Below are 14,509 nucleotides of genomic sequence, written 5' to 3' on the forward strand. Positions count from 1 at the left end.
AGTCGCCTATCACACATTCAATGGGCCTTGAGCCGTAAATGGCAATTTAAAGCATTATTTGTAGTTCTTGACAAACCATGACAAGACATGAAATTTAGTATATATATTTGTAAGAATTATTTAATGCATGTTTAGGAACTTGGATTTTAATTGAAGTTGTGGATTTGAATATTACATCTTTGGACAAACAAATAAGTTGTATTTATATTTGATTGTAAATCCAAGACATATGAATATTACTTTGTATGAAGTAGAATTAAAAATGACAACTCAGATTATGTCATTTGAAATGAATCACATGTTCCCAGGAAGTACACAAATCTACTTAGTGTCTTGAGTTTGATACTCCAGAATCCTGATCATACGAAAGTGGATCATTATGGCGCTGATAATTAGCGGTTAGCAGTTATGGATTGCATTAGTTATTTCGACCGACTGCTTGAATTATCCATTTTGACTAGCGGATTGAATTAGCTATTTTTGAACAATATTGTTTGAACAAAATTGTTTGGTGAATAACTATTGAATTAGCTTTTTATATTTGACACATGAATATCCTCAAATTGAAATAGCTCTAGTTTCTTGACAATTAGCTTATCGAGTCCAGGCCTTAGTTCAATATGCTAACGTTCAAACACCAATATTAGATCATTCATCTAGTCAAACCTCTACTTTGATTTAAACCTATAACTTCTTAACATGGCTTGTAACACCCCAGTCCCACATCGAGGAGTGTGTGGACTTTAGTTCAGTTTATAAGCATAAATACTACTACTAATTGCACCAACAAATCATGATCTTTTGGGGGCCTGTGGTGGGCTTGTGGATTACCCAAGTTGTTGCAGTTGAGCCAGTGTATTTGGGCTTATTTTCGGATTCGGAATTTGGGACTTGACTAGTGTATTTGGGCTTATTTTCGGATTCGGAATTTGGGACTTGACCTGATTTTCGGAAAAGGCTCGGGATTTGACCCGGGTTGTCACATGGCCTATATCTAACATTCTCTCAACCTTCATCTCCATAATATGGGGCTGGCAGGAAGCTAACTCGAGGCCTTGATTGTCTGAGCTGTGCTGTGATATCATATTAAGTGAGCGGTTTTTGTAAAACTTCGAGGTGTTAGAGATTTTTTTTTACAAAGATCATTATATACACAACATGAAACGATTGTCACATCTACGAACCACAAATGAATTCTGTATATATCCAAGTTTGAAACACCTTTACTAATCTCTGCATGGAAGAAAAACATGCGTTACTTTCCGCTTTTTATTTTGGTTCCATATAGAATTCATGCTTATCAACTAAACGTCATTGCGGCAGTTACACTTTATTCATCGCAATTCTATCGCTAAAGCATATAATATAACTATCGCCCAAGATAGTATACGATATTAATGAAGCAAACGGTTTAGCCGTCCACGGTTGTATAATTGCACGCAGTAATTTTTGACCTTGGTAGGGAGCATTCATCTATATAAATCAGCATCAGGCTTTGATCAGTCTGGCGAATTATCCCGGCCCCTTCTCTGCAAAACCAGAGGTGCGTCTCTGATCCTCTCTGCTTTTGCTAATAGTAATTCTGTTACAGTTCTTTAATTCGAATCTGATTTGTTGGACAGTCACATTGAAAGCCTCCCAACCGCTGAAAATAATCCACTGTTGAATTAGTGATCTCTGCCTCTTTGAGTGCTTGTGAAAATTGATTATGGTAGCTACACATATATTATCTTTTTCTTTTTTCGCAATTCGATTTCATGCCTAGTTGCCTATTGCAGTTGAATGATAAGTTATTTCTCACGCAGATAATACCTATATTTATTTGATTGAGGATGCTTTAAAGGCTTAGATTGCATTATATTTTTCTTTCTTTCTCTCAAGAAAGGTTTAGATTCAACCACATGCCGGAGTCGCTGCATCGTTATTGAAAAAAATCCTATTATGTTTATGGTTAAACTTTAAGTAATTTTTCTATTTTACTTTCCTTCTGATACTGCAGATAAAGATTACTCTGATACTCTCTTCCAGAATGGTGATGCCAGACCACTCAGATTTTCAATCGCAAGGAGAGATTGAATCATCTGTTCAAGCATCAGCCCCTGAACATCCTGACAACCATGAGCACCCATCACTAGATCGTCAATCATCATTCTTCTCCCTTACCCTTGATGACTTTCAACACACATTCTCAGGTGATATTGGAAGCTTTGGATCGATGAGCATGGATGAGCTTCTGAGCAACATGGTGACAGAAGAGGAAATTCAAGCTTTTGCACAGACATTGGTCTCCAACACCAGTACTGCCCTCTGCACTGCTGCCCCCACGGAAGTAGCCATAGTTCCCACAGCTGCAGCCACCTCCAATAATAATCCACAACATCCGGAAGGCATGATTAGTACATCATCAGTGAATGATACTGCTATATGGAGAGAAGTTGACTCTTCCCAGCATCAGGCAACAAACGGAGGGATGACGCTGGAAGACTTTTTTATCATGGCAGGTGTAGTTCCGGGATCTGACCGGCCTCCTTCACCTGTTCATCAGCAGTCTTTTGTCTCACACCAGCACAACAACAGTACAGGACTTCCGTCTGGACCAGCTGGTGATATGGTTAGGCCTGTTATGGCTTCAGGAGGGGGCATAAATGTCCCATCTAATCCAACTTCCTCTGAGAGTGTCGGGGCAGACCAATCAGGCAGGCTCGATGATCCAGTGGAGAAAGCGGCAGCAAGAAAGATCAGAAACAGAGAATCTGCTGCCAGGACAAGGGCTAGGAGGCAGGTACGGTCTGTGTCTAGTGAAATGATAAATTAAATCATATAGGGATAATATGAAAGATGGGGGAGTAGTGCTTAGTACTTTAAGAATTGAGCAAATTAATTTGGTTTAAATCTATTTAAAAAGAAATGTTCCCGAAAAACGAAGTGTTTCATGGTCTGTAGAAGGGAACAGTTGTATTTCTAAAGTTTGTTTACTTAAAATTTTTGAGTGGCTAGGCTTATACTTGTGATCTCGAAGAGAAGCTGCGAGTGCTGAACGAAAAAAATTCTCGTCTGCGACAGGATTTGGTAAGTAAGATATCGGATACAACATTGTTTCTGTAAAACTGATCTATATTTTGACAAGTTGATATGATGCTTCTTATATTGTAAACAGGAAACCATGGACAGGAGGAAGAAGCAGGTATGTTAAGCACACACTAATACCTTCAAAGAACAAATTGCAATACACACACTAATATTGCAAACGGTAGACTTGTTTTCAATCACATTCAGGAATCAGAATCATATTTTCACGACGTGATGCAGGAGATGGAGGAGTTGAAGAAAGCTCGCAAGGATAATGACGGAAAGAAAGGCCTCAAAAGGAGCTGGAGCTGTCTGTATTGAAGGAGGACCGACACCAATACTCTCCTAGCAAAATCTGTTCTGCTGCCATGGTGTTATGCCGCTGCTCTCGTGGTGTTTCGATTTGGTGTTCTTCGTTTTAAATAAATCATTGCTGCTAGCAAACTTAAATCTTAATAAAACAAGGTAAAAGGTGTAGCTGTGACATGTCTCACTCACTACCTTGTCTGGAATCTGGACTGTTAATAAATAAATGTTATGTTATTGTTATCGCTGTGTTACGGAGTGGAAATTAAATAAATGCTGTGGTATGTTTATTTATACAAAATTTTAATCTCTGAAAAATGAGATAGAGTATAAATTAAAAAATTGTATATGACCAACTGGAGTGTAACAATACCATGTCTAACAAATGAAAAACGAGGACTCGAGGAGGCATATGAGCGGACCAAAATATGTTCTCTCACAAAATTTGATAGAAAAGTAAACAAGTGCGCATTGAGGGAAAAAAAATAAATTCTAGAATTACTCTAATCTAATGAGTAATTAAGTAAAAAAATTATATTAACCAAAATAAGTGTTTGAGGACAGAGGAATTTTTTTAAAGACAGATAGCTATTAAAGGAAAATAAAAAATCTAAGCAAGTAAATTAAATTTTGTTTAAAAATATTAAGCAATTAAATTTCATAATTTTCATTAGTGTCCCAGGTAAAACTACTTTTCCTTCATAAAAAATAAATTGATGAAAATATTAAAAAACTCAAACAAAGTCAGTACTACACAAAAATAACTCTTTAGAAGATAATAAATAAATAATACTCCTCGTATGTTTTAAATTAAAAAAAAACAGATCTTTTTTTTTTTTTTTTTTGCTAATTGATTACACACGCACACGTGGGGAGTCGAACTCCCGACCTCCCGCAAGTGGGTACAAGAGCTCTACCACCACACCAACACCTTGTTGGAAAAAAAAAAAAACAAAACAAAAAAAAAAAAAAAAAAAAAAACAAACAGATCTTTGAGTTCCAGTGTTCCACACATTTGTAAGTTGCAACTTGATTTATTTTAATGATAAGGGTTTCTCCATTTCCGCTGCTGCTGCGATTGAAATCTCTCCGGCCCTTCTGGTAACTTCTCTTTAGCTCTGTTACAGACTTACAGTTGTGGCCATTGTAGTTATTTCTTGATTGCCCATGAATTACTCACATTTACTCTAATTAGTAATTTTTGTTTGCGAGTGTATGTGATTGTAGTTAAAGCTTGTTGGGAACACCTTGATTGTTATGATTAATCATTGTTTCTAATCCATGAATTCAACCATTTAGAAATGAAGTTGTTTATATGATGGAGAGGCCTTGAGCTCGTGACCTTCGATAGTGTTTGTGACATCCCCATCGATTAGTTTTAATATTAAGTTTAAGGTCTTTAATGGGTTCCTTTTATCTCAAACTCTTGAGAGACGAAGGGGAAGATACCCATGTGAAGCCGAAGTCATTGTCCAGTTATTTTCTGAATGTTTCAACCATTTTGTTACATGCTTCGGTTTTAAAACTTTAAACAACTCGAATTGTAAGTTTTCTGGATGTATAAATTTGCACCAGATTTTACTATTGTTGAGAAGTTCCATGTCAATAAGTCTGCTGTGTTTTAGCTCCCCGTATTCCCTCAATTCCTTGCCCAACTCGAATGTCATGTCTTTGGCTTTTCTAGCAGGCTCGATTCCATTTTGTGAAAAGTTTTTTATATTTTGGATGGCCTACAGTAGACAAGGAGAGTAGGAGAGCGGGGGAAGGGCTTAATGAATATTAGTGGTTTAGACCTATCTATTGACTGTACTTTTGGTGGCTTCTAGTTGTTTAACATCTCATCAAGTGTCTTGTATTCACCATATTATTTTCAATCTTGCAAGCTGGGAGTAGCGTATCTGCTCTATTGTTTTCTATAGGGTTGGGAGAGTTGCTAATTGTATGCACTTTAAAGTCTTTAGATAAATGATGATGCTAATACTAAAATGTGTATCTATCTTGCATATTCTTTTGTCGTGTTGATATGATTAATTGATTATAACAAATGAGTTGCATATCCGAATCCGAGTCTAGTTCTCTTGGGGACTTTAGTGTAGTAATTATGGAAGTCTAAGGCTGGTTTGACTTTTGAGTATATGTTTATTAGGTGTATTTTGTGGGTTTTGGTTATTAGTATCATTAATTCTTTTAGGAGAATTGGTCTCCCTACACCGCAGTCAATCCCCATTCATCCTCCAGACGAACAAATTTCACGTATATAATTTTTTGTTTCTTTTCGAGTTTCAGGTGTCAAGTCGGTCAGGCATACCAAATGCAGAGTGGTAGTTGCCCCAATGTTGAAAACAAGTATCAAGTTCGTAAACTTGAGATATCCGACAAAAATAAGGGCTTCCTTGAATTACTGCAACAACTAACTGTATGTGATTCTGTCTCTGACCAAGAATTCCAAAATCGGTTTGAAGAGCTGAAATCACATGGTGATGACCGTGTAGTATGTGTAATTGAAGATGATAGTTCAAATAAGATTATAGCAACCGGAAGTGTGTTTATTGAAAGAAAGTTTATAAGGAGTTGTGGGAAAGCAGGTCACATAGAAGATGTTGTAGTTGACTCAAATGCACGAGGTTTGCAATTAGGAAAGAAAATTGTTGGATTTCTCACCGATCATGCTCGTTCACTGGGATGTTACAAGGTGGTGCTCTATTGTGGTGATAGAAACCGCGGATTCTACGAGAAGTGTGGTTTTAAGCAGGGAGCAATTCAGATGGCCAAGTACTTTGTATGAGCAGTGCATACTATATATGGATTCACCGTGTTAACAATACATCAACAGATCAACTGGTGTCTGGATCTCATTGTTAATTGTTGTTGATAGTAGCATTGTAAGTACATTGATTTGATATTTGAACTTTAATGGAAAACGACATTCAAGGTTACGTGTGCTTTAACTTAACAATATGCACGCTTAACTTCATTTTGAAACCTCTCGGGGGTAATTTGACAGAAAGATCAAGTGTTTTTTTCACTAAAATTAAATTTCCAGGTAATAGCTATTAAAGGAAAATACAAAACATCTAAGCAATTAAATTAAATTTTGTTTAAAAATATTAAATAATTAAATATCATAATTTTGATTAATGTCCCAGGTAAAACTACTTTTGCTTCATATAAAAATTATATTGATAAAAAATATAAAAAAGGTAATAAACAAACTCAAACAAAGTCAGCACCACACAAAAATAACTTTTCAGAAGATAATAAGTAATATCCTATGTTTTAAATTAGAAACAGATCTTTCAGTTCCACACATTTTTCAACTTGATTTATTATAGTGATGAGGGTTTCTCCACTGCTGCCTCGATTGAAATCTTTCCGGCCCTTCTGGTAACTTCTCTTTACTCTGTTACCGTTGAGGCCATTGTAGTTCATTCTTGATTGCCCATGAATTAGTCACATTTACTCTACTTACGGGGGTGTATTCGATTGGGATTTTAATGCATTGTTTTTAGTCTATGGATTTTAATGGATTGTATGGGATTTTGATTTTTTGCGGATTCTTGATGAAATGTCGCAGAGTTGATAGGATTTAGGTACAATGCTTCGAAATCCCATTGAATTTGGTGGGATTTCAAAAAACTTAAAATACACTGAAGAATGCCACAAAATCCATCATTTTATGAAATGAAAAAAAATCCATCAGCATTTGAATACCATCAGATTTTAATGGATTTTAAACAATCACAATTGAATACCATCGGATTTTAAAGCATAATTTAAAATCCCAATTGAATACCACCAGATTTTGTAGCTTAGTTTAAAATCCCAATTGAATACCTCAAGATTTTAATGGATTTCAAACAATCCCAATCGAATACCCTCGGATTTCATGAATGCAAAAAAATGCTTTAAAATCCCAATCCAATACACCCCTCTTAGTAATTTTAGTTTATGAGTGTATGTGATTGTAGTTAAAGCCTGTTGGGAACACCTTAATTGTTATGATTAATCATTGTTTCTGATCCATGAATTGAACCATTTATAAGCGAAGTTGTTTATATGCTGGAGAATCCTTGTGCTCGTGGCTTTCGATAGTGTTTGTAACATTCCTCATCGATTAGTTTGAATATTAAGTTTAAGGTCCTTAATGGGTTTTTGATCTATTTAATACATAGCTTGGATTATGGAACTAACTGTTCCTTTTATCTCAAACTCTTGAGAAACGAAGGGGAAGATAGCCATGTGAAGCTGAAGTCATTATCATGTTATTTTCTGAATGTTTCAACCATTTTGTTACATGCTTCGGTTTTAAAACTTTAAACAACTCGATTTTAAGTTTTGTGGGTGTACAAATTTGCACCAGATTTTACTATTGTTGAAAAGTTCCATGTCAACAAGTCTGCTGTCTTTTAGCTCCCACTATTTCCACAATTCTTTTCTTTTTACTAAATGAAAACTATTTCCACAATTCTTTGTGCAACTCAATTGTCATGTCTATGGGTTTTCTAGCAGGCTCGATTCCATTTAGTGAAAACTTAGGGATTTTTTATATTTTGGGTGGCCTACAGTAGACAAGGAGAGTAGGAGAGCGGAGGAAGGGGTTAATGAATATTGGTGGTTTAGACCTATCTATTGACTGTAATTTCTATGGCTTCTAGTTGTTTAACATTTCATCAAGTGTCCTGTATTCACCACATTTTTTACAATTTTGCGAGCTGGGAGTAGTGTATCTGCTCTATTATTTTTTTTAGGGTTGGGAGAGTTGCTAATTGTATGCACTTTAAAGTCTTTAGATATGAATTATGATGATGCTAATACTAAAATGTGTATTTATCTTGCATATTCTTTTGTCGTGTTGATATGATTAATTAGATTATAACAAATGAGTTGCAATGTTGCATATCCGAGTCTAATTCTGTTGGGGACTTTAGTAATTATGGAAGTCTAAGGCTGGTTTGGCTTTTAAGTATATGTTTATTAGGTGTATTTTGTGGTTTTTGGTTATTAGTATCATTAATTCTTAGGATAATTGGTCTCCCTACACCACAGTCAATACCAATTCATCCTCCAGACGAACAAATTTCACGTATATAATTTTTTGTTTCTTTTTGAGTTTCAGGTGTCAAGTCGGTCAGGCATACCAAATGCAGAGTGGTAGTTGCCCCAATGTTGAACAAAAGTATCAAGTTCGTAAACTTGAGATATCTGACAAAAATAAGGGCTTCCTTGAATTACTGCAACAACTAACTGTATGTGATTCTGTCTCTGACCAAGAGTTCCAAAATCGGTTTTGAAGAGCTGAAATCACATGGTGATGACCGTGTAGTATGTGTAATTGAAGATGATAGTTCAAATAAGATTATAGCAACCGGAAGTATGTTTATTGAAAGAAAGTTTATAAGGAGTTGTGGCAAAGCGGGTCACATAGAAGATGTTGTAGTTGACTCAAATGCACGAGGTTTGCAATTAGGAAAGAAAATTGTTGGATTTCTCACCGATCATGCTTGTTCAGTGGGATGTTACAAGGTGGTGCTCTATTGTGGTGCTAGAAACATCGGATTCTATGAGAAGTGTGGTTTTAAGCAGGGAGCAATTCAGATGGACAATTATTTTGTATGAGCAGTGCATACTATACAGGGCCGTGCCTGAGATTTGAAGTGCCCTGTGCAAAATGTAAAAAATGTGCCCTAATAGTCTAAAAATATATGAGTACATGCAATAATAAATATTGACACAAAACTGTAAAAATCATATTACAATTAAAGTGCATAACATATTTTTTTTCAAATTATAAAAATTAACGGAAAATTGTAAAAAAATAAAACAAATACATAGATAATATAAAATTATCTGAAAATTGTTTTTCTAACATTTTTTGAAGCAAATCCATTAATAATATTTTTATAGTCTACATTTTACAACAAATTATTTTTATAGTCTACATTTTATATTTAAATTACTTGTTTCATATTTGATATATATATATATATATATATATATATATATATATATATATATATATATATATATATATATATATATGCATGTATAAATTAAAAATGAATATAATTTAAAATAAATTAGTTACTAAAGATTGAATCATTATTTTAATGATATAATTACTGCATATGGTCATCAAGAAAGAAAAAAAATAGTATAAGTAGTTAAATTAATTAACTTTAATGAAGTTAGTAGTTAAATTAGAATTTTATCTAACTGTGACAATTTTCAATGCAATTATTTTTCAATACAAGTATTTATTTTTATTAACATGATTATGCTATAATTAATATTTTTTAGAATTTATATAACTTATTCAAGATAACATTTAAAAATTATTGAAGTGTATAACACTTTTCAATTTTTTTTCATTTACAATTTTTTAATCTTAAAAATAAAATTTACTTTTTTTGCTGTTTTTTTTTTCATTTTAACTATACATATATATACACCTACATAAAAATTGTGCCCCTAATATTTGAGGGCTGTTCCGTTGAACAACCCGCACACCCTCAGGCCCGGCTCTGATACTATATATGGATTCACCGTGTTAACAATACATCAACAGATCAACTGGTGTCATGATCTGATTGTTAATTGTTGTTGATAGTATCATTGTAAGAACACTGATTTGATAATTGACTTCAACGGAAAACAATTCCAGGTAAGTTGTGCTTTAACTTTACAATATGCACGCTTAACTTCATTCTGAAACCTCTCGGCTAATTTGATAGAAAGATCAAGTGTTTTTTTTCACTAAAATTTAATTTCCAGTTCTTTTTGATTTTTTGTTTGCAAAATCACGTTTGGAACTTTTCTGTAAAAATACTTCGGAGCACACGGTAGTTCAATTAGCGAAATATAACTGGATACTGAATAGAATGAAAATTTTATCATGTAAAATAAAAGAAAGCCCTTCAATATCATATTTTTGAGAAGTAATACTCCAAATATTACATCTCGGAAAGATGGTCATAATTATTATTTCTCAATTTAAAATGCTAGATTGCGTAGTGTTTTTTTATTTTTATTTTTTCAAAAATCAATTTAAAATTATGTTTTGAACTGAAAACCGAATTAAAAGTAGTGTTTTATTTTTTCTAATAAAAATTATGAAAACCGATATGATGATATCTTTTGAGCAACACAAAATGAAATAGTGTTTGAAGTGATATTTTAGGAATATTTTTCTGAAATGTGATTTTTAAGATTATTTTTCAAAATTGTGAGATCAATCCTGAAACATAGGCCAAATATTTTTAGAAATATACAAAAATAAAAGTAAAAGTAATTCAGTTGCAAATTGTCTTTTTCACATAATTCAATTATATGAAATCACAAAAAATAAATATAAATAAAAGTAATACTCTATACTTTTACAACTCTTTAACTACCTGCATCTACATCCTCTGTCAAACCCCAAGTCATAGTTGGGGAAAAACACACACCAACACGCACTTGCTCCTCTTCCTTTCTTGCTTATCAACATCTTCCTATAACTGTATTTCACACACTGTTTGTCTATCTATTACTTCCTTTTGATTACAAAGATTCATATTTCTTTTGTTTTTTTTTTTTTTTTTATAATTTAAGTTACATCATTTTGATAAAGATGGCATCGGGTTCGGGTTACCAAGAATGGGAATCCGACCCGCTCTTCTCAGCAGCCGAAGTTGTTCAAGATTCCGCAGACAGGTACCCCCAACCTCTCATTCTTCATTTATATAGCTATCTGTGTGTATATTGTGCTTGCTTTTATATGTATATGTTCATGAAATATTGGCATTGAAATTAAAAATTCAAGTGTTATATTGTACATTATAGGAAAGATATGATATGGCAATGAATTATCGACTAGGAGGTTCTTGCATATTGATGTGAATCAAAGGATTGGTTCTTGAAATTCATGGTTGATCTGTTATTGTTATTGTTATTGTTTAGGATGGAATCAGTGTATCGTATTTTGTTGCACGAACAAAGTCTTGTTCAAGAAACCCATCATCCTGATCAGAGGTTGCTTGCATCCTTGCAATCTCACAGGCGTCAACTAGCAACTAGTCTCGAGACTGTCAAGTGGCAGGTGGATATTATAAATACCTTAATTTTACTGTTTGTTTTTTGTACACTCAGAGTACTGTTGTTTTTAATTGTAGTTTGTGACTGTTTTAACAGCTTGAAGATTTTGAAAGAGAGGTGGCACTGGCAGGAGCTACATCAGACAAGTCTCAGAGAAAGCAAATTGCCATTTCTAGGCACAAGCAATTTATAGGAGCCATTGCGGGACAAATATCACAGGTGAGTCAAAGCTTGGAGGATACGTCCTTGGTGAGGAACGAGTGGGCTGACTTGGATGAACAGGACAGAGACGGGTTTGCAATGTTTCTATCGGGGGGTAATTCTGTTCAAGATGTAGCTCATCATAATATAGAAGATCGCAGCATGATGACGATGTTTCTGGATCCATCCTCATCAACTAGTTTCAATAATGAGATTGTTGAGCAGAAGCCTGGGGAGTATGTTAGTTTGGATATGAGTGCGTTTGAACAATCAGAAAATGTGGTGTTAAGAAACGTCGCTTCTCAGTATAATGTGCAAATTGGTTCTGAAGTGTCCGAACATAATGAGAAAGAGGATTGGGTTCAGGAAGCTAAAAAAGCTGATAGTAAGAACAACTCTCACGGCAACAAGTTGGGGGTGTTCTACAACAAAATTAAAACTTTGGGGTCATTCAGGAATGTATTGTCGGCATATGGGACCAGAGGCTATAGGAAATTTACTAAGAAGTGGGAAGATGCAGAAGAGCAAGGGCATTCTTGGAATGATATTTTCCATGCTACACAAGGGATGCAGGTAGTTTAACTGCATTGAGCTGTGATAATTTATACTATGCTTGCAGTATATTGCTTCTAGAAGTCCATGTGGACACTCGTCTAAATTCATGCCAAATTCGAAAATGTTTTTAGTTAAATTATATTAATACGTCTATATTTCTAGAAGGGTAAGAAAAATATGGTAGAAAATTTCGTTACTTAGAGAACTTGGTTCCAGTCTATGAACGTCTTTTGTTATGCTGGCAGCTGAGCAAAATATGTTTAGGGGCTGGGCAATTAATAAGATGCTTATGCTGCTAGTAATTTTATACGAATCATACATGAATGAACAAGAAGAGTGGGCATGCATTTATTTCTCAGATGCATGCTAAACTTACCGCTACCGAAGAAAACATTGTTTAATGGGATACAGCTACTAGCTTGTTTCTCTTATATAGGCAACATTGTTTCTATAGGACATAGGTACAAAGTTGTTTTTTGTAATATAGGCTACATGGGCACTTGGTATAAAATAAATGTAATAAAGAAAAAAATATAGAACTAGTACCAACATGTGATACCTTTAAGACATTTCGATGCCCTTTAAAGTTTTGAAATTGTTGGACCTCCTGGCCTTTGAATAGTAAAGAAATGAATTTTTAGAGTGCGAGGTTTTATGTAGAATTAGTAGATGTTCAACTTTTAAGTAGGGCAATATGTTAAATGTCTGTAGATGGGAACAGTTTAATTGCAGCATGATTAGCAGTGTACAAATCGCTAATTATATAAAGGTGTGGTGAAGAGAATTTGCTTGGTCAACATGATGCATATGCAAATTAGTGGGACTTGAAACTGTGAAATCAACTGAATTTCACAAGTTATTAGGTTGCTTCCTGCTTCACATCTTGTATTTACACTGTGCTATGTTTTGTTTGCCAGCGTCAGTCTATATCACTGAGATTCGCTATTGCATGGAGCAGTGTTCAGAGATTGTGGTTGGAGTTATTTGCAGCAGTGATGTACTTATTTTGGCGGATCAGAGATTGGTGGAGAAAATATCAAAGGCCTCGTATAACATAAAAGATCCACATTCCATGCTACTGATTGAAAGCCAATATTGTTTTTGAATTGGTATCACCATCTGTTTATTATATATATGAAAAAATTATATACCTTCCTTGACCTATGCCTCCTATTTTAATCCTGTTATGAACACTTTTACAATTTGAATTTGGGTCACAGCCAGTATCTGAAGTCGAATAATGTTATAATGTTTAGCATGAAATACTTAAAGTAAAGGGGAGCACGGGCCAGCGAAAAGGTATAAATTTAGGTAGCGGTGGGTCAAAAATATATTATTGCACTTAAACTCGATGTGATGCATCATTTTCCATAACATGCTCAAGAATCTTGACAAGTAGATTTTTTTGAACTTGTCATATTCATTTTTTTCATGAAAAAAAAAGGTGGGTTGTGAAGTCTCAACCCATGTGAGGGAGAGGACATGATGTCCACTGGAGCACCACCCCTTTGGTAATTGTAGAGTGTCTTGGTTGTATCTGATATATATCTCATACATTACAAATCGAAACAAATTGCAAAACAATGAACCACTTTTCTGCAGGAAAAGAATTCCGGAATAATAAAACAAATAGCGGACTCATCGAATATAATGGTCTCAGCCCGAGGATGGTAGCTGGAAGAAGACAGGAGTATCTGCATTCTGCCAGATTATCATTAATAAAATACTCCGTCCCACACTCCCACCCAATATCGCAGAGGTTAAGAAAATGTGTAAAGTTAGATGAGAAGTAGATAAAGTGATGAGACTCATTTATATTTAATATTTTCTCCATCTCATATTATTTGTTCTCTTTTGACTATTAGTTGGTCAATTTGAGCAAACTTTGACCATTACTTAAAAAAAATATTAATTATTTTAGAATACTGAAAAATGGATATTGAAGGCGATTAGATATATCTTCTAATAGTATAACTTTTTTAATTCTCTTTAATTGGATAGTGTGTATAATTTGCGGTCAAATTTTAATCTATTTAACTCTTCAATAGTCAAAACAATACGTATAACATGAGATGGAAAGAGTAATAAATTTGAGATAGTGGAGGAAAATAATTGGTGTAACAGTGTTTATATTATTATTGAATAAAGACAGTGGAAGAAAGTAGGCGTAATAATATTTTATATTATTAAAAGTTATTATTTTCGAAATATATAGAAATGGAGCAACATACAAAAATAAAATAGAAACTATATAGAAATAAATTAGACGAAAACCGACAAAAAGGTTGAAATGATACACTTGAAC

At 34.1% G+C, this 14,509-nt stretch overlaps 3 protein-coding genes and 1 pseudogene across 3 annotated transcripts; all 4 read left to right on the plus strand.

Annotated features, from left to right (window-relative positions):
* Window positions 1-1,426: 1,426 nt before the first annotated feature.
* Window positions 1,427-3,614, plus strand: LOC108208503 (ABSCISIC ACID-INSENSITIVE 5-like protein 5). Its single transcript, XM_064086357.1, has 5 exons — window positions 1,427-1,543; window positions 2,000-2,782; window positions 2,998-3,069; window positions 3,158-3,184; window positions 3,310-3,614. Exons 2-5 carry the CDS (start codon window positions 2,030-2,032, stop codon window positions 3,388-3,390), a joined length of 933 nt encoding a protein of 310 aa, XP_063942427.1. The 5' UTR covers window positions 1,427-1,543; window positions 2,000-2,029; the 3' UTR covers window positions 3,391-3,614.
* Window positions 3,615-4,335: 721 nt separating this feature from the next.
* Window positions 4,336-6,311, plus strand: LOC108206801 (glucosamine 6-phosphate N-acetyltransferase). Its single transcript, XM_017377212.2, has 2 exons — window positions 4,336-4,476; window positions 5,662-6,311. The coding sequence occupies exons 1-2, from the start codon at window positions 4,418-4,420 to the stop codon at window positions 6,158-6,160; spliced, it is 558 nt and encodes a 185-aa protein (XP_017232701.1). The 5' UTR covers window positions 4,336-4,417; the 3' UTR covers window positions 6,161-6,311.
* A 304-nt stretch (window positions 6,312-6,615) lies between these two features.
* LOC108208091 (glucosamine 6-phosphate N-acetyltransferase-like) lies at window positions 6,616-9,114 on the plus strand (annotated as a pseudogene).
* A 1,649-nt stretch (window positions 9,115-10,763) lies between these two features.
* Window positions 10,764-13,436, plus strand: LOC108206661 (uncharacterized). Its single transcript, XM_017377034.2, has 4 exons — window positions 10,764-11,067; window positions 11,314-11,452; window positions 11,545-12,222; window positions 13,122-13,436. Exons 1-4 carry the CDS (start codon window positions 10,985-10,987, stop codon window positions 13,260-13,262), a joined length of 1,041 nt encoding a protein of 346 aa, XP_017232523.1. The 5' UTR covers window positions 10,764-10,984; the 3' UTR covers window positions 13,263-13,436.
* The last annotated feature ends 1,073 nt before the right edge of the window (window positions 13,437-14,509 follow it).

This window comes from Daucus carota, chromosome 2 (genome assembly GCF_001625215.2).
Source record: "Daucus carota subsp. sativus chromosome 2, DH1 v3.0, whole genome shotgun sequence".
In the NCBI taxonomy this organism is placed as follows: Eukaryota; Viridiplantae; Streptophyta; class Magnoliopsida; order Apiales; family Apiaceae; genus Daucus; species Daucus carota.